Source organism: Zonotrichia leucophrys, chromosome 4, assembly GCF_028769735.1.
Source record: "Zonotrichia leucophrys gambelii isolate GWCS_2022_RI chromosome 4, RI_Zleu_2.0, whole genome shotgun sequence".
Lineage (NCBI taxonomy): Eukaryota > Metazoa > Chordata > Aves > Passeriformes > Passerellidae > Zonotrichia > Zonotrichia leucophrys.
This window is the reverse complement of record NC_088173.1, coordinates 7,630,595-7,650,660: the sequence shown is the minus strand read 5'-3', so window position 1 is coordinate 7,650,660 and position 20,066 is coordinate 7,630,595. Positions and strand designations below refer to the sequence as shown.

At 36.0% G+C, this 20,066-nt stretch overlaps 1 protein-coding gene across 8 annotated transcripts in view; it reads left to right on the top strand.

Annotated features, from left to right (window-relative positions):
• FRYL (FRY like transcription coactivator) overlaps window positions 1–20,066 on the top strand; it is a 161,567-nt gene that overhangs the window by 64,274 nt on the left and 77,227 nt on the right. For all 8 annotated transcript variants that reach the window (XM_064710354.1, XM_064710360.1, XM_064710358.1 and 5 more), the window contains 9 exons: window positions 2,214–2,413; window positions 9,330–9,383; window positions 13,238–13,377; window positions 13,785–13,881; window positions 14,423–14,502; window positions 14,983–15,063; window positions 15,526–15,694; window positions 16,541–16,633; window positions 19,613–19,711. In XM_064710354.1, coding sequence (XP_064566424.1) covers window positions 2,294–2,413; window positions 9,330–9,383; window positions 13,238–13,377; window positions 13,785–13,881; window positions 14,423–14,502; window positions 14,983–15,063; window positions 15,526–15,694; window positions 16,541–16,633; window positions 19,613–19,711 — 933 coding nt within the window. In that variant the 5' untranslated portion in view covers window positions 2,214–2,293. The remainder of the gene's footprint in view (window positions 1–2,213; window positions 2,414–9,329; window positions 9,384–13,237; window positions 13,378–13,784; window positions 13,882–14,422; window positions 14,503–14,982; window positions 15,064–15,525; window positions 15,695–16,540; window positions 16,634–19,612; window positions 19,712–20,066) is intronic.

The following is a 20,066-nucleotide window of genomic DNA, read 5'->3' as shown; positions in this document are numbered from 1 at the left end:
TTGCATGTTACAGCATTCTTCTGTTTTGCCTATCCCGTGCTTGGTATTTCTGTTTGTTACCTGCTATGGCCAGGAAGGATGTCTTTATTCCTTCTTTCACCTCTTCTCAAACCTCTGTACTCTTGTTCTTGACACATTTTCATCTCTCTCATTTTCTGGGCTGCCTTTGGAAACATTGACGCTTCAGGATGGCAGGAGTGTGGATGCTGGAGAGCATAGGCATTGTAAAGACATGAATATTTTTTTTAAGTTCCTGTAATGTTTATGTTTTTGTACTGAAGGATGAGCCAATCATCAGATGTGGGATGAGAAAGAGTTTTGGGTTGTAATCTTCCTTTTGCAGCCTGCACTTTGTTCTGTTTCTTAATGCTTCTATGTACTTATATGTAGTGAGCTTCTACCGTAGGGATCTAGATCATGTCAGTGTCTGTGATGTCCCATTGTCCCTGGCTGTGTGGGACATGCTCTTCTCTGTCTTTTAGGGCCTCTGTTACTGAGATCAAAGTGCTGGATTGAAGTGTTAGAGGATGTTTAGAAATTTTTTATGACATATGCAGTGTGTGCCTGCTGTTCTGGTGTTGCCCCTGGTTCCCAGGCACTCAGTTTTGTGACCTTGTGCAAGTCTTTCCAGCCTCAAAGAAAGGATTCTGCAATTTATGTTTATTTCCTGTTTTATGCAACAGGGAAAAAGATGCATTACTCCAGCCAAGCAGCAAGATTCTACAATAGCATAGGGATTTAAAACAAGTAATGTGTAGTACTCACAATCTTATGCAAGGTACCTTTCCTTCTGGATTAGAAGCTGAGGTAGTTGGAGGCATTCAGTTTTCACTCCTGTAGAATTTATCACTTCACTAATGCATTTGATAAATGATAAATTTCAATGGAAGTTGCAGGAGTCTGTTTTATATTATGTAAAATGTAACTTTTTGAATTGATGGAAGATATAATAAATGGCCAAGACTTCTCTTGAAAAGATGTGATGTACCAATGTTTGGTCTCCATGTTTGGTCTCATGTTTTTTCATAAATAAGTTGAAAAAAACATTTGAGAAAAAGTTGTGGATAATATTTAGCTTACAGGGTTTGTACATGTAAAAACTGAGATAATGTAAAAAAATTTTCAGGTTCAGCAAAATAAACCAAATGTGTCACCTCACACTCTACGTGCAAAAGGCCTTAAAAACGCTTACCTAAACACATCACGAAATGTGGCAGAATGAAACAGATGGGAACTAGGCTCCCTGCATGACTGTCTTAGGAAAATAAAATCTTAATATAAATAGATAGGAATTGTTAATATCAATTCCTAATAGCAATTGAAAAATAACATCTGCAGTCATGGAATACACTAGGGAAATATAAGACCTCCCTATGTACGTCTGGGTCATCATTAAGAGGTGTCAGCAGTTATTTTGATATGTAGTGTGCAAGACAAGAATTGTAATTATCTACCCTGATTGTTCTGTGTATTAAACCTCTGTGTGTGAGTTCTGAAACATGATTTTCAATACTGCAGTTCACATTGCTAGCAGCTTTCACAATAAATGGATGTTTTGGAATGCCTGAGGAGAAAAATAAATTAAAGGTGGATAACTATATATAAAGTTTGTATGTGACAATTTCACTATAAAAGCAAAATACTTCTTAGAAAATGAGGCTGATACATACAATGTTATTTTTATTGATTAATAAATATTCCTTTCAAGGAACAGTTTTTAACATGGGACTAGAAGATCAGTTAGCATGACCTGTCTGAAAAGGGTTTGCTTTCTTGTTAGGAAAATCAACTTATTGACAAAAAGTGCCAAAGAAGAATTTCTCTTGAAGGTATTTGGACACCAGATAGAAACATGAAATTAATGGGTGATCCATAAAATGGAATCAAGCAGTGCTTCTCATAATATAGGAGATAACTCTTTCCATTCAACCTTCTGAGTTTTAGTCATACTTGAACTGAAGCTCCTATGTGTTAATCATGTAGAGCATTTTATTGACAACACAAGTGACCTACATTGTAAACCCTTGAGCAACTTAAGTGTAGAAACTCTGACCTAACTAAAACAAATTCTTGTTCTATGTTACAATTGTTTCCTTCTGTTTTAGAGAAATTACTGTGTGAAAATATGTGTGTGATGAATGGGAAAGTACTGTGGCACCATGTTTAGAAGCTCTGCTTTATAGCTCTGTGTTTTTCTTGTTTTTTACCTTTAGCCTCCGCACCACCCAGCAGAGTAAATAAACGTAGAGTTTCTCCAAGTGTTGTTTCCACCTGGGAAAAGAGAGGCATCATCATGTCTAACATTACTATTGACCCAGATGTGAAACCGGGCGAGTATGTCATCAAAAGCCTCTTTGCTGAATTTGCTGTTCAAGCTGAAAAGAAAATTGAACTTGTAATGGCTGAACCTTTGGTGAGTCCTTTTTTTTTCATAGTACCTCTCAAAACGGTGTTGTTTTTTTCTGGAATAGGATTTATCATATGTGTGGTTAGTGAAAAAAGCACTCACAGATATTGTTGACTTTTCAGAGAGATTACTTCAGGAATAAATAAGCTTCTGCAAACAGGGTTGCTCCCTGATCTGTTTTATTGACTTGTATCAAAACTGTTACCTAGTAGTTACTGGAAACAAGACCTCTTTAGTGTATCCCTAAGGTCTGTGAAGTTACAAAAGGAAATAGGAGGAACAAAAAATGTTCTTTCATTAATACTGTGAAGTGTGTTTCCTGTCAGTGTTTCTTTTAAATAATACTTAGGCAATATACTTTCAAGGGAAGATACATTTGGTTTGTTTTCTGAAGTAATGATAATAACACCTGGAATAATATAGTAGTCTGCATATATTGCAGATTGAGCAAAAAGGTAAAATTCCATTGTTGATCTAGACTTCATGGTCTTGAAATAAATGGTTTTCTTTTAATTTGGAAATTTCTGGGAAAAAAAAACAAACAAAAGACCCCAAAACATCAAGAAACAAACCAAGCTTTTATTTTTTTAAGCCTGGAAATTCACTGGGCAGGTGAGATGCTGTGGCTAGCAGAAGGCCAGCTCACAGAAGGCTTCTGTTGGCAGCTGCTGCTTGCCAAAGTGCTCATGTGCAGAAAATGCCTATGTGAGCATTTGAGCCCCAGTTTTGAAACTTCAGGGAAAAGTTTTCTTAGGAAGCAGTCCAAAAGAGCACAAAAGCAGGGCCAAAACTGTTTTGTGGATTATGGAATCATCTTCAGTTACAACCATTAGTGTATAAAAGGCTGAGGAAAATGAAACTTTTCTTCATACCTGTTCTTTATGTATATGTCAGTGTGCACCAAGCAGGTTTACAACTTAAATATAACTTGTTTATTTGTTTTTTACATCCAAAAAAGTAATGTATTCAGGAGAGGTTTAAAAGAAAGCACAAAAACTTCGTAGCAAAAGGGGCACACAAGCCTCCACCTGGCTGAAAAGGAGAGGAGAGCTGCAGTGGTGCTGTGGGAGGAAAGGCTGGTAGCTCCACTGTCCATCCATGTGCCAGGTGCTGCTCCTCCAGCCCCACTTCCATCCATCAGCCCAACAGACAGGGAGGGAGTGCTTGGCCAGAGGCACAGACTGCCTGGAGCTGAGATGAGCTGAAGAGGCTTTTCCTGCAGACACAGCTAGTTTGGAGTCAAATATAACCAGAATAATGAGAGCAAGGCAAATATAATAGCCCTGGAGTTCACTTTTGCTACAAAACTTGTCCCTAGACCAGATAAAATAAATCCTCTATCATCAGTCCCAGGTTGTGTCTCCTTGCCATGCTGTTGACTGTTAATTAAACAAATGTTTTTAAATCTGTTAATCATATAAAATTGAAACATCTCACCAGATTAAAAATTAGAAACCCCATGAAACTAATTAAATAATTCACCTTTCACAGAAGAGTGATTCCCAGCTTTGTTGCCTGGTGAGTTTTTATGGTGATTGCATGAAGTCTACTGTGTCAAGATTTTTTTACTGATAAGAACCTGCAGTCAGTATTTTGTGTGTATACAAGTGTGTATAAAATTCTTTAGAATAAAGTAAGAAATTACAAATATTTCTTAAGTGCCAGTTTATCTCGGCTGTTTGAGGGGCCTGGAAAGGCCCAGAGGTGGCCTTGGGGCAGCCCGCGTATCGAAGGACGAGAAGAGGCTTCAGTTCTTCTTTCTGGTTTTATGTTTATTAATTGTTTATCTAAAAGATGTTCTTTCAGCCAGCAGAGATCTGCTCAGCAGTCAGCCATGGGCACACTGTCTCTGCCCTCCGGGCAGGCACCTATCTTTATACCCATTGTGACGTATACAATATTTATCATTTTTCCCCAATACCATCTATTCTTATAACTCGGTGTACTCTTAGTAATAACCAATAGAAAGGTGCCACCGTGGCCAAAGAAGATGGAGGAGAGGAGGAAGAAGGAGGAGGACAGGACACACCCCAATTCCTCCATCTTACTCCTCTAAACCCCCCTGTACATAAATCCTAAACCTTGTGTCTCACTCTCTAATTAACTAATCCCTTCACCACTCACCCTGTGAAGCCCTCATCCTTGTCGTCTCCTGTGTAGGGTTAAAGTCCAGCCACCAGACACTTCTGGCAACATTCCAGGACTCCCGAGCCCCCTCAGGGTCTCGGAGGCTCAGCATCTCAGGACTGAGATATTGAGATCCGACACTTAAGTGGTCATCTATAAAGGTTTTAAACAGTTTTGTCTGGGTTCATTTGCTAAGCTGAATTCCTTTAAACAAAATGAATTGTAATGGAAACAAATGTAACTTACATGTGTAGCCAGCTTTCCTTTTTTTGTATTGATGGGTGAGAAGGACTGTATAGAAAACAAGCAAATTAAGAGAGGTGCCAAAGGCTGTGGAAGTGAAACAACCTGAGCCTGTATAACATAAAGAGGTAGGAGGGAATCCTTAAGTGTCCAGCTGAAAGGAAATACTGAAGTATTGAAGCAGCTTTATTTCTGTATGTAGAATTTTTGTAAGTACTGAACATTCAGTTCTAGTGTATGGAATTTAAAAAGAAAGATAAAAAGGCTGGAAGAGCACCAGAAAAGCACTGACTGTGATTGGATAAAAGGCTTTAATGGAAGAGTGGAAAGCCCTTTATTATTTTAGTGTGGTTTGATTTTGTGGAATGACTTGGCTGCAAACAAATTATGAAGAATATATATAGAGTCACATAAATGTTTAATGAAGCTAGGCTGTTGGGTGAAGCTGAGAGAATTTAAAGCCAGACTAATAAAAATTAGGAGCTAGACAGTTTTTAAAACTTGAACATGACAGTAGGGGAGCAAAAATTAATTAAAATATAAATTAAAAAAAAGGTCACTCACTGCAGATCATCTGTGGGTGAGAGGTAGTACCATTTTTGCTAAATGTATGGATTGCATTTAAAGGTAACTGACTTGTGATTTCAAAAATTAACTGAATGGTTTCTCTGGCTGTGATTTTTACCTTATTTCTTCTTACTAATTTAATTAAGAGTTCTCTGCCCTCAAATTGTAATACCTCAGCTTTTTCAAAGTTGCAGACAGAGCTTATCAGCAAATGCTTAAAATAAATTATTAAATGAAAGCAGCAAGTGTAATGACAGGAAGGAAGATCATCCTTTTAGTGAATAAATGAAATAAAACCACGTTTTTTTTTTTAACCAGCTGTGCTAAATCTTTTAGGGCAGTATATAGTTTTAAAGGAAAAAAAGAGCCCAAGAGTAGTCTTGTAGCTTGAAATATACTCTTCAGCTTAGAAGGATGACACTGAGGAATGACACCAGCATTCCCCAAATGTGACATAAACTATACCAGTTAAAATGATTAGTGATAAACTCAATTATTTTGCATTTTGTCAAGCTGCATGTAAGTATGGATGGTTAGAATTTAACATGGGGTCACCTACTAAATTGTAGGTGTCTCATGCTGAAGTCACAACTAGCAAGTATTTATGCCTGTTACCACCACAAGGATTTTATTCTGCTGTGGAAATACTTCACATGGCTCAGACTAGCACTGTGCACTTTTGCAAGTCTTGCCTAGATGCTTTCAAAAGTTAAGTAAATCTTAGCAGAGTGCTGTGCTGGCCCCTGGGGCAGGGATGCACTGCCCAGCCCCGGGGCCGCAGGAGGTGAGGCAGCCTCCCTTGTCTGCTTTCTTCCTGCAGCTTGGAGCTCAGCCAGAGGCACTCTGAGCCGCCCTGCTGAGGTGTGCTGGCCACCAGAGCACGGTGCCAGGGAATGCTGGAGAGGGACCAACGGGTGGTGCCTTTTTCCATGGGTGCAGTTGTTTGCACAGCACATGCACATCCTGATCCCTGCTGCCTGCCATATGTTGACATTTCTCCTTTACACAATGGATGCAAACTGCTCTCTGCTTAATGCAGTAGTGTTTTGGGTTTTTTTCATTTCACTTGTAAAAGATAAATGGAGACCTATTATTTTCATCTCTCTCTGAACTTCAGGAAGCCAGGAAAATAAATCTTAAATTATTCAGTTAGAGTTTCCAGACATTTACTTTATGCTGTTGAATAGATTTTTTTAAATCATGTGAGATGACTGGAGCCATGACAAAGCAGAGGTAGAAGAAGATATTAAAAGAAACTAAATTTAAAAGTCAAATAATTCAAAGGCCTTGATAAGGCCTGTGGTTGGGTTCAAGAGTATTATTTGGTTATGTCAGGTTTGTTTGGTGAGTGTTACATTAACTCTACAGTGTATTTACCTTTTAAGAGTTAAGATTCTTAGTGCTGAGGAAACATAATAGAGTTGGTTATGAACTTGTAAGGTCTTCATTCTTTCTGATCTTAAAATCTTAAACATTGGATATACAGAAGTATCTAAATTAGTATGAGTCATGGGAGGGGAGCTAAACTTTCAGAACTAGCTTTCTCTCTATTGACATGGATTTCAAATTTGTGTAAAGACTTACAGAATGTTTCACTTCTCTTTGATTTGTCATTCTTTTCTTTAGCAATTTTTGGGTTTAGACACATGCAATGGGTGTAGTGAACCCAGGGTTTCTTCACCTGTATAATAGTTTTGTAGCATTATGGTGGAAACATGGTTTGTTGGGACGTTGTATCCTAAGGACTTAAGGAACCTGACTTTTCCCATCTTCTTACAGGAAGACTTCTTCCCATCTTCTTACACTTTTCCATCTTATAAGGAAATAGCTTTCTAGTTTTTCTCATTTAACTTAGCAATGATACAACGTTTGTATAGAGTGGAACATTTCTTGTATTTCTGCTTTATAGATAAGCTAGCAATTACTGTGCAGTTTATCTGAAAGCATAATACAGATAAGAATTCATCTATAGCAGGCATTTCTGTGTAAAAAAAAAGGAGGGAGGCTTGCTAGCTAAAAGAAAATATGGCTTTGCAAGTGCTCTCTGGAGCTTTTAGTATATACTTCAAAATATTATTTCTCATAACAGTGTTTTGAACAGATTTAACATGTAAAATTACATTAATTTTAAAGATACAAGAAAGTGGAACCTTTGCCCCTTTGCTTTTAAACAGACAGTGAAAGAACATTAACTTTTACATCAGTTGATCAAAAAATACAGCTTTTTCAGAATAATCAATGCATTTACCTAGAAACCCCCTTCTTAAAATATTTTTTATTTTGGGCATACTGAAAGTGAACATAAATGGTAGTATTTTCCTAGATAATTAAGTGGATTTCTTTGGATTATGGAAAGTGAAAATGACTTGTGCATTGACATTTTTATAATTTCAAATTATTCTTTCAGAGTAGGCAAGTGCTTTTTGTTTGGGCAGTGTTGAATCCAAGTTTTCAGAGGCTGTAGTAGTTGCCAGATATTGCATTCTTTTTAACACCAAATACAGCTTCACTTAAAGGAGAAAATGCCAGAAACTGTGCTGTATTTTCAAGATTATACTTAGGACAAGAAAAAATAAGTTGCCTGTTCAAACCTTGGATTTGGGACATGCAAAATGAATTTTTATCTGTGGAACATACAGGCTGTCTCTTGCAGCCTTGCAAGTGTTAATCACCAAGCAATGTTGACTTTCTCAGTTTTTGTCAACAGTCTGACAGCATGGGTGTTGTCTCATACTAAACTACTGAGCAGTTACTTTGTGCTGAGTTACAACCTGTTGAGAGCAGAGCTGGCTATCAGAATTGCTCACACCTCCCTTTACATGCCAGACCAGGCAAGTTAACTACTTGACTTAGCCTGCTCCATAAAACTTCCTTGTTTGCTTACTGCAGTCTAATGGGAGTTATTAACTCTTTAGGTACTTTTTTTCTTTCCTTGTGAAAGATAACATTTTGAGCTCATTTATATTATCAAGTGAAGGACAGTTTAAAATGTTTTTAAATAAGAGGAAATGCTCAGCAGATCTTTATATATGTTACTGCTTTGCAGTGTGCTCTTAAAGCTGTTACTGTGGCACTTGGGTTGCTGTAAATCAGTGACCCTCATAGCCAGTTCACAGGACTCTGTTCTTTTCATTTTTTCTTCTCTTTCTTCTTCTTTTTCTTTTCATTTCTTTATTCTTTTCTTCCACTTTTTTTTTTTTTTTTTTGTTTTTTTACTTTCCAGGGTACCTGAGCAAGGTATACTTGTATTTCTTGTAAGTGTATCATTTCGTACTTTACACAGTGACTAGTAAGAATTACTGTGTACTATTAGAGTTTGTAAATGTTTTATTTCCACAATGCTTTAATCCTCACTAAATTATTTTGTCAGGAGTATAATTTAATTTTGCTTTTAGCAGAGAAGTGTGTCATATGCTACTGGTAGCACTAAATATTGTAATAAGTAAAATTCTAGTAATATTGCTTTTTTTTGTTCCTTATAGTTACTTCAAGTTAAAGCAAGTGATTATTCACATTCTCCTTTTACTGGAGTAGGTCTTCTAGCTGTGTTGTACTGCAGTTCAGAGAAGAGCAGATTGGAAATGCGTTGAACACTTGTCTCTGCCTTTGTGAAGACATTATAAAACTCATTATTGTGACTTAGAATAATCACAATATGCCATATATGAACATGAATAAACTTGCTAATTGAGATAGGAATGGCTTTCCCTCCAAGTTACACTTGACACCCACCACCAGCTGGTCCTCATTTGACCTCTACCATCTTCTGTTTGTCAGTCTTTAATGTTGTTATTATTTTGCTACTGAATTAATTTTTGGGAATGTACATCACATCTCCAGAAATACTTGTTATCTATAAAAAATTGCAAATATTTATATGAAAAGTTTTTTCTTTGTTCTGTAATATAACTGGAAAAAATGAATCTATCTTTGATAATAGTCAATGACATTGTGAAATGTATGTTTCTTTTTATTTTTTGTACAGGAAAAGCTCTTGTCCAGATCTCTTCAAAGAGGTGAAGATCTTCAGTTTGATCAGGTAGGCGATGTATAATTGAAGGCAACTTTTATTGGATAAAGATGGGCTTTACTTTTGCAGAATAGTGGTTCCACTGTTGTAATAACTTAAAACATTCATATCTGAATCTGTGTCAGAAGATTTAGACTCTGAATGTTAGTTAGACTTTATTTTCCATTGTAGAATATGATAGTAATAAACTATTAGATAATTATTTGAAGGTGGCAGTGAAAACTGGTGGAAGAAAGATGCTGAAGCACACTAGGGGACAAGAAGTCTTAGTTTATTTCTGCATCACTTATTGTTTGAGTGTCTAGGGTTCTGTTTTTATAAACAAATAGTGTGAATTTTATTTCAGTAACATGGCTTTTACTGAGTGCTTTCTGATTCTATGGCAGAAGGTATAGGGTAAATTCAAAGCATTACTAAAGTGTTACTTTGTCCTTTGCTGAGAATATAGATAGACTGCTAGGCAATTCCATTTCACTTACTCTCAGTGAACTGTGTCTGGAAAGACTCTCTGCTCAATTTATTCATATATATTGTCTGTATTTCCAGTTCTTCAATAGTGTAGGCATGCTTGTGTCCCATAACCACTTCCTTGCAGTGGAGAGGCAGCGTTCAGAGGAAGCCCTATTAATTGCCTTTTCCTGTTCTTGACTGTTCCTGAATAGCATCTACTAAGATGAAGCTTAGTGTTCTGTCTAAGAGAGGTTCTAAAAACAGGCTGAGTGGAGAGAAATAAAAAATAAAACATGTAACTTTTAAAATTGAATAATATAGAAAGAAACTGGTTTTCCTGAAAATACAGTTTAAAAAAAAAAAGTTTTGATTGTTTGTATATATAAATGTGTGTGTGAGTTCTTATTTTATTCTTTTTTGTAATTTGTAATTTGTAATCTAATTTGAAGTCAAGATCTGAACTTTAATGCCACTGAATAACTGCTTTAGGCAGACCTGAATGGCTGGAATCATGAACTTTGTTAGGGAATTTTGCACATTGTTTGGCAAAAGGAATTAAGATTGCATCTCTCTGTTTGTTTCTTGCTGTATAAAACCCTTATTAAGAACAATTCTCCAACAGTGCAGAAGATAACAGATTTACAAAAGTGATTGGTAACGTGTGGGAATGAGGAGGATCCAGAGGTCACAGCCACAGCATCCAGCAGAGAAGCTGGAGCTGCTGCTGGGCCAACCTTGCTCACCCTGAGGTCTTTATGGAGCCAGGAATCTGGGTCTAAAAAGTGGCTTTACCTGTACTGATAATGGGGTCTGAGCTTGTAAGTGTTATATTTTGTGAGTAAAGAGGGCATGCTTGGAATACAAGAGGGCCCTGGGACTAAGGTGCTATCTAATTAAGGCTTGTTCTCTCATCTCAGTAAGTGATGAGAAAAGGGATGGAGGAGGAAGGCATGGAGTGTTGCCTGTCCCTCTAATGAAAAAGTAAAATAGCATTTAAGGGGATTATAAATCATTTTTGTTAGAAACAACCAGACCAAGAGGGCTGCTGTTAAAACAAGTTGAATAATTAATAGCTTTTAATTTCCAAACAGCAGAAATCTTCTCTTTGTCATTTGATATCTTAATTGGAACAATAATATAAATTCAGCTAAAAAAGGAGAAATTTTGGGAAAGGAAATTTGTATGTTGATACACTCTGAACTGTTAAAAATTTTAGCACCAGAGCTTTCCCTTTACCATTCCTAGCACATCAGGAAGCTACCAGACAGGAGTTTTTTTATAGAGCATATATTGCGTTTCTTAAAATATTTTTGCTTGTACAGCTTGAAACTGAAATAGCTAGTGGTTTTCTTTTTTTTGTTTATTGTAGGAAACATACTTGGCAATTTCCTACTCTTGTCCTAAGACACCAAAATTTTATGATCACACAAAAGCCTGTGTTGACCTTCTCAGTGACTGAAAGCAGATGTATGTGAGATTCAGGCTTGTTCATGATTAGGCACAACTTGAGCAATGTTTTCAGGATAAGGATTTTGGCCAAAGCTGGAATTTGTGCTTTAGCATCTTACTATAATTTTGCTTCTCTGTTTTTACCTCTCACTGTGCTGTTGGGTATGTTATGTGAAGCAATTAGCAATATGTTACTGCCTTTGAGACTTGAGCAGGATTTGCTGTTTCATTCTGAGGAACTGAAGTATATGTCACATCTATTGCAGCCCTGTCCTCCTGGGTATTACAGGAGCCCTTAGTCTGGATTGCTGCTTTCAACCTAGGCATAATGTAATGCTAAAATAAAAATAGTTTTCTTGTATGAGAAATAGATCTTCTATATAAGAAAATATTTTTTAATCATAAAATGATTTTGAATATAGTACCCAGGCAGTATAGCACTTATTTTAAATGAAAAATAGCTGATCTTCTGCTTAGATGCTATGCAATATTAGCAAAGATGTCATCTTCCTGGTGATTCCAGTGCCTTTTCATTAGAATACAAAGAATGCAAAACTTGACAGGAAATAAATAATTATTATGTAAAACTTTTTATTTTTCTAGAGGAAAATACTTTATTATGCCAGTAGTTTCTGGGTTTAGCATTTTAGCAGTGACATTTTTGAATGTGTGTAATACATGCTTGTTTCTCTAGCAGCCAATGTAAATCGCCTAACTACTTTTATGAACATTTATGAATAGTATTAGTATTGATAAACTGTGTAAACTTGCAGGAAAACCTAAAGAAAAGGTTTAGTAAAGTTTAAAATGCAGCTTGCTTCTTTTGCTTGTGCTAATAAACCCATCAGTTCACAGCACTATTTAATTCTTGTGACTTGAATAACTGACTAATTAACAATCTGAGTAATGCATTCAGAAGATTAAAAGAGGTCCTTCTGAGGTTTTCCTGTGGTTAACTTGTCCCCATCCTTTCGACAAACCTAAAAACCCAAGATGCTTCAAATGAGGAAAAAGAAATAACTTCATTAATGTTACATCAGAACACATAATGGCATAATATTATTCTGGTATCTGGAATAGTGAATAATAGATAAGTTACAGCTTCAGCGTGGCTTCTATTAAAACCTTATTTGAAAGATCCAAGAGACAGGTAATACATGACATCAGTGAGCAGCATGGTAACTCTCCCATTCCAGCCTGTGTTTAGGGAATGGGCTTGCTCCCTGCTGCCTCCTGGAACCAAGTTTATAATGGCATTTTGCTGTCTTCAGTCAGTTTTCCTCCTTTCCAAAAAGTTTTTAGTTAAAGGAAGCCTAGATAATTTAAGTTTAATAACATCTTAAAGTCTTCTTTCTGTAATGGTTCCTGTTGCCATATCTGTTGCACAAATGAGTTTACTACTCGTACAGATTTTCTGAAAGAAAGCAGAAGATCTGGGAGTTACACTACAAGTAAATATAGCCTGAGAGCCAGACCAGTCAAATGTATTAAAGGCAATGTAGAATATCTAAAAGGCTCTTAGTTTTGTTTATATAATAACCAAAACCCCAAGTTTTTAAAGTTATAAACTTCTTCAGTTCAGGAGGGTTGTCTCTTGTCATGTGTGATGTGAAGGTGTGTATACTTCAGACATACATAGAGCAACATTCAGGGACGTCCTAAAACCTCTGCTCTTTTCTCAGTGATTTTTTACACGTTATATGTCTATTAATTTGTCATTTTGAGATCCCTGTGAGCTTTGTAACACTTTACGTAAATTTATTATAAGAATGGACTCATGTATGTTATATTTATAGTATGTTATATTTACAGTAACTGTCCTAGGTGAAAATGAATATTAACTTGCCACTTTGTGAAGTTATGCAATATATGGTTTTTAACATTACAAAACAATTTGAAAGAATTATTCAACTGCAAGATTTTCCTAGCTATATGAGGCTAAAGTATTTTTCTTCCTCTTTCAGTTGATAAGCTCTATGAGCTCAGTAGCAGAGCACTGTCTCCCCTCCTTACTACGCACCTTGTTTGACTGGTACAGGCGCCAAAATGGAACAGAGGATGAATCTTATGAGTATAGACCTCGGTCAAGCACAAAATCAAAGGGGTAAGAATTTTCCTTGCAGAAGTCTGTTTGATTTTTGTGTGCTTTCTCATAAGAAAATGTGTGCTTTGTACTTCTGTGACAAGTATGTTGTATTTGGATTTGTCCTTACCTAAATTTGTGTAGAAAAAACCACAGACTTCTTTAAGGTAGTGTATTTAACTTGTGTAGATGATATACATGAAGTGACTTAATGGGTTTGGTGTGAATATACAGAAGGAAGCTGGATAATGGTAATTCTAAGCTAGTTTGTCGCCCCCCCCCCTTTTTTTTTATTATTGGCAGGTCCACCTATGCATTTTATGTACATCTGCAACAGTGATTACCTGAAAAACAATGCAGTAATTGTCCCTGCAATATTTGTGTTCAGTCTTGTGTCTGATAGCTGTGTTCTTGATTTCTTATTTTAGGGATGACCAACAACGTGAAAGAGATTATCTACTTGAAAGGAGGGACTTAGCTGTAGATTTCATTTTTTGTTTAGTTTTAATAGAGGTTCTAAAACAGGTAAGATATTTGCTTTGGCAAATTAATTTTAATATTTTGCTTGTAATGTTGGTTTTGATAATCTCCTTTAAATTTTTATTTTAAAGACTAGAACATATCTTTGGTGAGCATATACAAGGCTGTAATTATACTCTCAGTTACATAAAGCCTTTGGCCTCTCCTGCCTTTTCTTTACATGCATGCATTATCTCAGTTCATGTGTCTTGGAAAGCTGCTGATGTACTGCAAAAAGCAGAACTGTAAAAAATAAAATCTAATTTATGCTCAGTACCCTTTGCCGGCTTAAATGTTCTTGAAATACAGGTTGAAATTGTTGAATAATGAGTTAAAATGTAGAACTTTAGAATTATCCTTATTTAGCTAAGAATGCCAGTACAGATTGTGTAAAAGTTCTATATTGCAGAATTAGCTTGATATATGGCAGCAAAGGATGTGTCCTTGGTAGAGATTTCTCCGGAGCATCTCACAGCACTGTTTATTTGCTTCATACATGCATGTCTGTATAGGTGCTACATACATGTAAGTGATATGTGCCTTTCAGATACCTGTTCATCCAGTGCCAGATCCTTTAGTACATGAAGTTCTAAACTTGGCTTTTAAGCACTTTAAACATAAGGAGGGGTAAGTTTCAATTGTGTACTTTAAAATATTTTGTATTACCAGCCTGTGTTTCTTTGTTGTGATTGCTCTCTTTTGCCTCACATGTAACATGTTGGTGATAATACCAGTGTGAATGAACAAAAGTCAATGTCTTTAAATTGGAAACATATCTTGAAAAAAGATGGCTGTGTTCAATTTTGCTTCGACTATACAGAATGATTTGCATCCTCAGATGCCGTAAGAAAAGTCTGAGTTTAGATAAATAGAGTAAAATTTCTATCCAGAATATGTTTCTTTTGAAATAAGAAAAGAAACTACATTGCTTTAAATGTCACCCATGCATTTAATGTTTGAATTTAATTGTTTTTATGGTAATAATTTGCCTGCTAGGGGACAATTTTTTTGTTTGTAATTGAAAACTTGCTTGGGGTTTAGAAGGGAAAAAGTTGTATTTAATGAGGTTTTTTTCCCTTTATTGTTTTTTTTTTTTTTTCTCTTTAGGTATTCAGGAACCAACACTGGGAATGTTCATATTATTGCAGACTTATATGCAGAAGTGACAGGGGTTCTTGCTCAATCAAAGTAAGTTCAGTCTCTGACTCTTTGTGTTTAGGAGCAGACCACTGTAGACTTAAAGACTATTGGATATAGCAGAATCTATTAATGTCCCCATTAGATAATCCTGTAAGTGTCAAATGTAGTCAGGTGTAGTGTGCTGTGTCTATCTGATGTTCCAGCACAAAAAGATTGAACAAATTAAGAAATAATGTTTAGTACCATTGCTTTGCAGTCAGCTTGTAGGGGCAGGGAAAGGAGGCCCTGTGCCAGTCAACTCTTATTTACTTAACTGGTGTATTCTCATGTACTGATCATCATAGGCACTCGTAAATGCCTGCGTTTGAAGTACCAGGGTTCATCTCCCTTGCATTTCTCAAACAGCAGCTGCTAATATTGTTACAGACTAAAGAAATTGGTTCAAAATTATAGACCTCATACAAAAGTAAGTAAGAATGCAAATAATTGCTGTCTGTATCCCTTGTTCAGGTTTCAAGCTGTTAGGAAGAAGTTTGTCACTGAATTAAAGGAACTGCGGCAAAAAGAACAGAGTCCTCACGTGGTACAGAGTATCATCAGTTTGATCATGGGAATGAAGTTTTTTCGAGTAAAGATGTATCCTGTGGAGGATTTTGAAGCATCATTTCAGTTCATGCAGGTAAACAAATGCTACAGAAAACTAAAATGAGTATAATTTGAAATGTTTAGGTCATGAAGCTATGATGACACTTGCTGTGATCAGTCACTCACTATACTTGTGTGCCATCCTTCGTCCTTTTGTGTTCAGTTCCTAATTTTTCAGAGGTGTGAATTGTTTCTTTAGTTTGTGAGTACCTTTCATCAGGAAAAGCCTTTCACTATTGCCTTAGTAGTGTGGCAAACCTGTAATATATAAATTTAAGACTGAATGAAAATGGATAGCAATCAAATAATTTTGTCTTTATAAAAGCAGTGTATTAAAGAAAAAGAATTATTTTGTATATAATTTTTTAACAGATGAGATGTCAAGACTTAACTTTTCTTTAAAAACACTTCACTATGGATTATTTATTGTGTATGGAATATTTAATTATATTTAATTTTCTTTACATCAAAGTCCTTTGAAAATTAAAATTAGTATTAAAAAATAAAATATAATTCCCAATAATTTTAATAGATTAAGCATTAAAAATTTTTAAGCTTCAAAATGATCTGAGGGAAAATGTGTGTATTTATATTCTTTTGTATTCTGAGTACTCTTTATATTCTGAGTAAAAAGTAAATAGCTATCTGGTATTACAAATGTTCTCCTTTCAATTCATTGTGGTGTATTTCTGGGCAAACAGGTTTTAAAGTTTCCTATGTTTTGTGAAGTTGATACTGCTAAGGAATATAAAAGTAACTCAAACACATTACATGTTTAAAATTAAAATAGGCAACTAATGTTAGACTGCTACTGGTTTTTATGGTGTAGTTATGTTTGTATTCCTTTTTCTAAATATTTTTCTAATGTTTTCTTACTAAGGAGTGTGCTCAGTACTTCCTGGAAGTAAAAGATAAGGATATAAAACATGCACTTGCTGGTTTGTTTGTGGAAATTCTCATACCTGTGGCTGCTGTAAGTATTTTAATCCCCCTTGCCACACTGTTCCCCCCATTTTCCATTGGGCTCTCATTATTAAAATTCTTCAATTGAGTTTTTTCTGTAGTAAACTGTGTAACATTTACAGTTTGATGAGGAGAGTGTGAACTCTTATGCAGGAAGGAAGAATGTAGCTCTTGGCTAATTAAATAAAAATCATTTGTAGAAGTGAATGTCCACTAGATTTAATCCTTCAAGTGGAAGAGCAGTCAGTCATCTCCTGTGTGTGTTTTAAATCTAAAAGTAGAAATTTCACACAGCAACCATGAACAACGTAAAAAACCTCTTTATGATCCCAGTGGATGTACTGGATGTATTGGATGTACTGTGCCTGTAATGCTGCTTGTGCAATCTTTTAGTCAAGACAGGCTCTGTTTCTTCCCAGGCTGCTTTGCTTGGTTTTGTGAAGCTTGTTCAGCAGGTCAAGAAGAAATGATGGCACCTGAGTATAATTCAAGTTGACCATTGACAAGCTCAGTTAATGTCTTCATAGTAGATTGATACTTTCTGGGATTGTTGTGTAAAATGCTAGTTGTATTAGCAGATGCCAGGCCCATGTTTGGCATGCAGTCGCAAAAAGTGGCCAGCTGTGGCTCTGTGTTGCCACATAGATTATAGGGATATATCTTGCTATGAATGGAAAATTGGGACATGTAGATCTTGTTTTGTGGAATAGGATCTACAAAGAGTAGCATGCTGGGTGGGCATCCCATCTGAGCAAGATCATAGGAAAAGAAAGATTAGGTAGGAAAGGAAAGGGAAGTAACTTTCTGAGTTGTTCATCCTCTTTTAAATGGTTTACCTTGCCCTGGGCAAATGCTTCTTTCCTTTCTGTGGTCTCAGTCCTGTTTTTTTTGAGGTGGGGGGGTTGTTTTGGTGGTTTTTGTTTGTTTTTATGGATATTTGTTTGGTTTTGAGGAGATTGTCGGTTTGCTTGAGTTTTTTTGTTTGGCTGTTGTTTGTTTGTTGGTTAGGTTTGGTATTCTTGGGGGCTTGGGTTTTTTAAATTACTTTTAAATTACAAAGGAAAAAATATTTTTTCATAAGACAAAATTAGAAAGAGGTGATTCCAGTAGTAATTGCTTATGGGAAGAAGTTTTGATCTCACCCAGACATGCTTATACTCTTCTAGAGAAGAATAGAAGAATTTCTTTCCTATTAAAGAGTGAACACATTTTGTCATTTTGAATTCCATAGTAGCTTGGCAGTTGGAGTGGGAGTACCAAGTGAAACTATTTAGCATTTAGGTAAATGCAAATATTAGTTTGCAGAATCATAAACGTGGTGAAAACTGCCCTTGAAATAAGGAGGAAGAAGCAGCATTTGGTAGGTGGGACTGTCCTGTGCAAGGGCAGAGGCAGGAACAGGGCTGTGCAGAGCACTTGTGGTGCTGTGATCCAGCCTGAATCAGCGCTTCACACACCTGGGGAGGGAGGCTTGATCTGTCCTTCTGACTCACTGGCTCTCTAATCATTTCATACTAATGGAGCTTCTTAAATAGAAATGAGGAGCTCCCTCCCAGGCTGAGGTGCAGTTGAGCAGGTTAGTCATTCTCTGGGAAGATGTGAGATGCAAGTTTGAATATTTTTCACGCAGCTGAAGGAATTGAATGTAGATTTTTCTGTATCTTGGATACAGAAAATCACTCAAGTGAGGAAGCTGTTGGGTTTCAGCATTGAGACTTCTTTGCTGTCATTCCCTTGCTTAGTCATTCAGGCATTTTAAGAAACCTGACCTGATTTGGACCCTGCAGGTATGATGAATCACAGCATATTTTATAGCAGGGAAGTTAAGGCTGCTCTGAAAGCCTAAGATTATATCCCAAAGCAACAGTGCTGTGGTGACAGCACCTGACTGATTTCTCATGTTGAGCTAGCAGAGTACTAATCAACCTATAGCCTAAGATAGCAAAAGATAAATAATTGGGTACATAGGAAGTGATTTAAATCATAATTAGTTTCTCATTTCTTTCTTTGTGGATCTGTACACATTATAGAGATACATGCTATTTTTGTGCTTCTACATCATGAAGCTTTTAGAGTGCTCTTAGCAAGATGGACATGATTTTTCTTTATGTAGTGTTAGTAGATATAATGTTTATGCAATATTAATAACTGTAAATAATAAAGATAACATAAATGATCTTATGTTGTAAGGAAATTATGTGTACAGAGGACCTCTTCCAGAAAAGCCACTTCAGTCTCCAACACCCCACCCCTCAATGTGATAAATAAAGCAGAAACAGCTTAAAACAGGAGGTTGAGAATAGTGTTTTAAATAGATCATCCTGAGGATCCAGAGGGAAGCCTAAGAGGCTTGCAGAGGTTTCAGTAAAGAAGGTGGCAGCTGCCTGGGTTGTGGAAGGAAACTTGTTCTGTGTGCAAGAACAGAGTGGGTCAGAAGGCTGTAGGGCTCCATGTGTGTTTCATTAATTCTGAAAGCTGAGCAAAGACAACTTACATGATTGGTTGACTGGTAATCCTGTGGATTATTTCTTAGTTTTCCAGTTTTCAGTATTAAAGCAAAGAAGAAAACAGGAGCAGTTAAGAGGGGAGCTGGTGGGATAGTTAAAGATACTAATTTTTTTAAATAAATGTAAATATGCATATGAAGATCTTCAGCATAGTTTTTATTTGTTAGTTGGTGTCAAATACATTTTCTTCTTTGAGTGTGGAATAGAGACCATGTTCCTAAACCAGTTTATTTTAGTGGGCTGTTCTGTTGGGGTGGAGTTTTTTCTATGTTTGCTTTAATTGTTAATTTTAACCATATGGTTGTAGTGTATGGCATGATTTCTTATGCTTCTGTTTCTATTTCAGATAAATACACTGAAATACCTTACTAATGTGAAATTTAACTTTTGAGTGGTTTTGAATTCATAGACATCTTAATGTGTATTTAAATTGCCTTCTTTGTAAAATTTTAAGCCCATTAATTTGTGCTTTTTTTTTATAGGCTGTTAAAAATGAAGTGAATGTGCCATGTTTGAAAAATTTTGTGGAGATGCTTTATCAGACTACCTTTGAATTGAGTTCAAGGAAGAAGCACTCGCTGGTATTTTAAAGAAATATTTCAACTTCTCCATTTTGCTCATCTTAGGCTCTTAAGCTAGTGCATTATATGAGGAAAAGCTTATCAAGCCATATTAATTTAAATCTTAACATCTCAGTATAATTAAATTCCCACAGTGTGTGTGCATCTGTTCTAATTTTGCTTTGTTTCTTTGTGCAGATATGTGCTCTTATCTCACATGTGAGATTGTCTTGAAGTCAGTGCTTGTTTTTGATTATTTTAGTGGGTTTTAGCAGAGTTATTTAACTTAATGTCTTTTTAGTAAAAAACTTGCATTCAGGGAGTCTGAATATATTTAAATTAGGATTAATTAAAAGATGCAAATGTCAGACAAGAC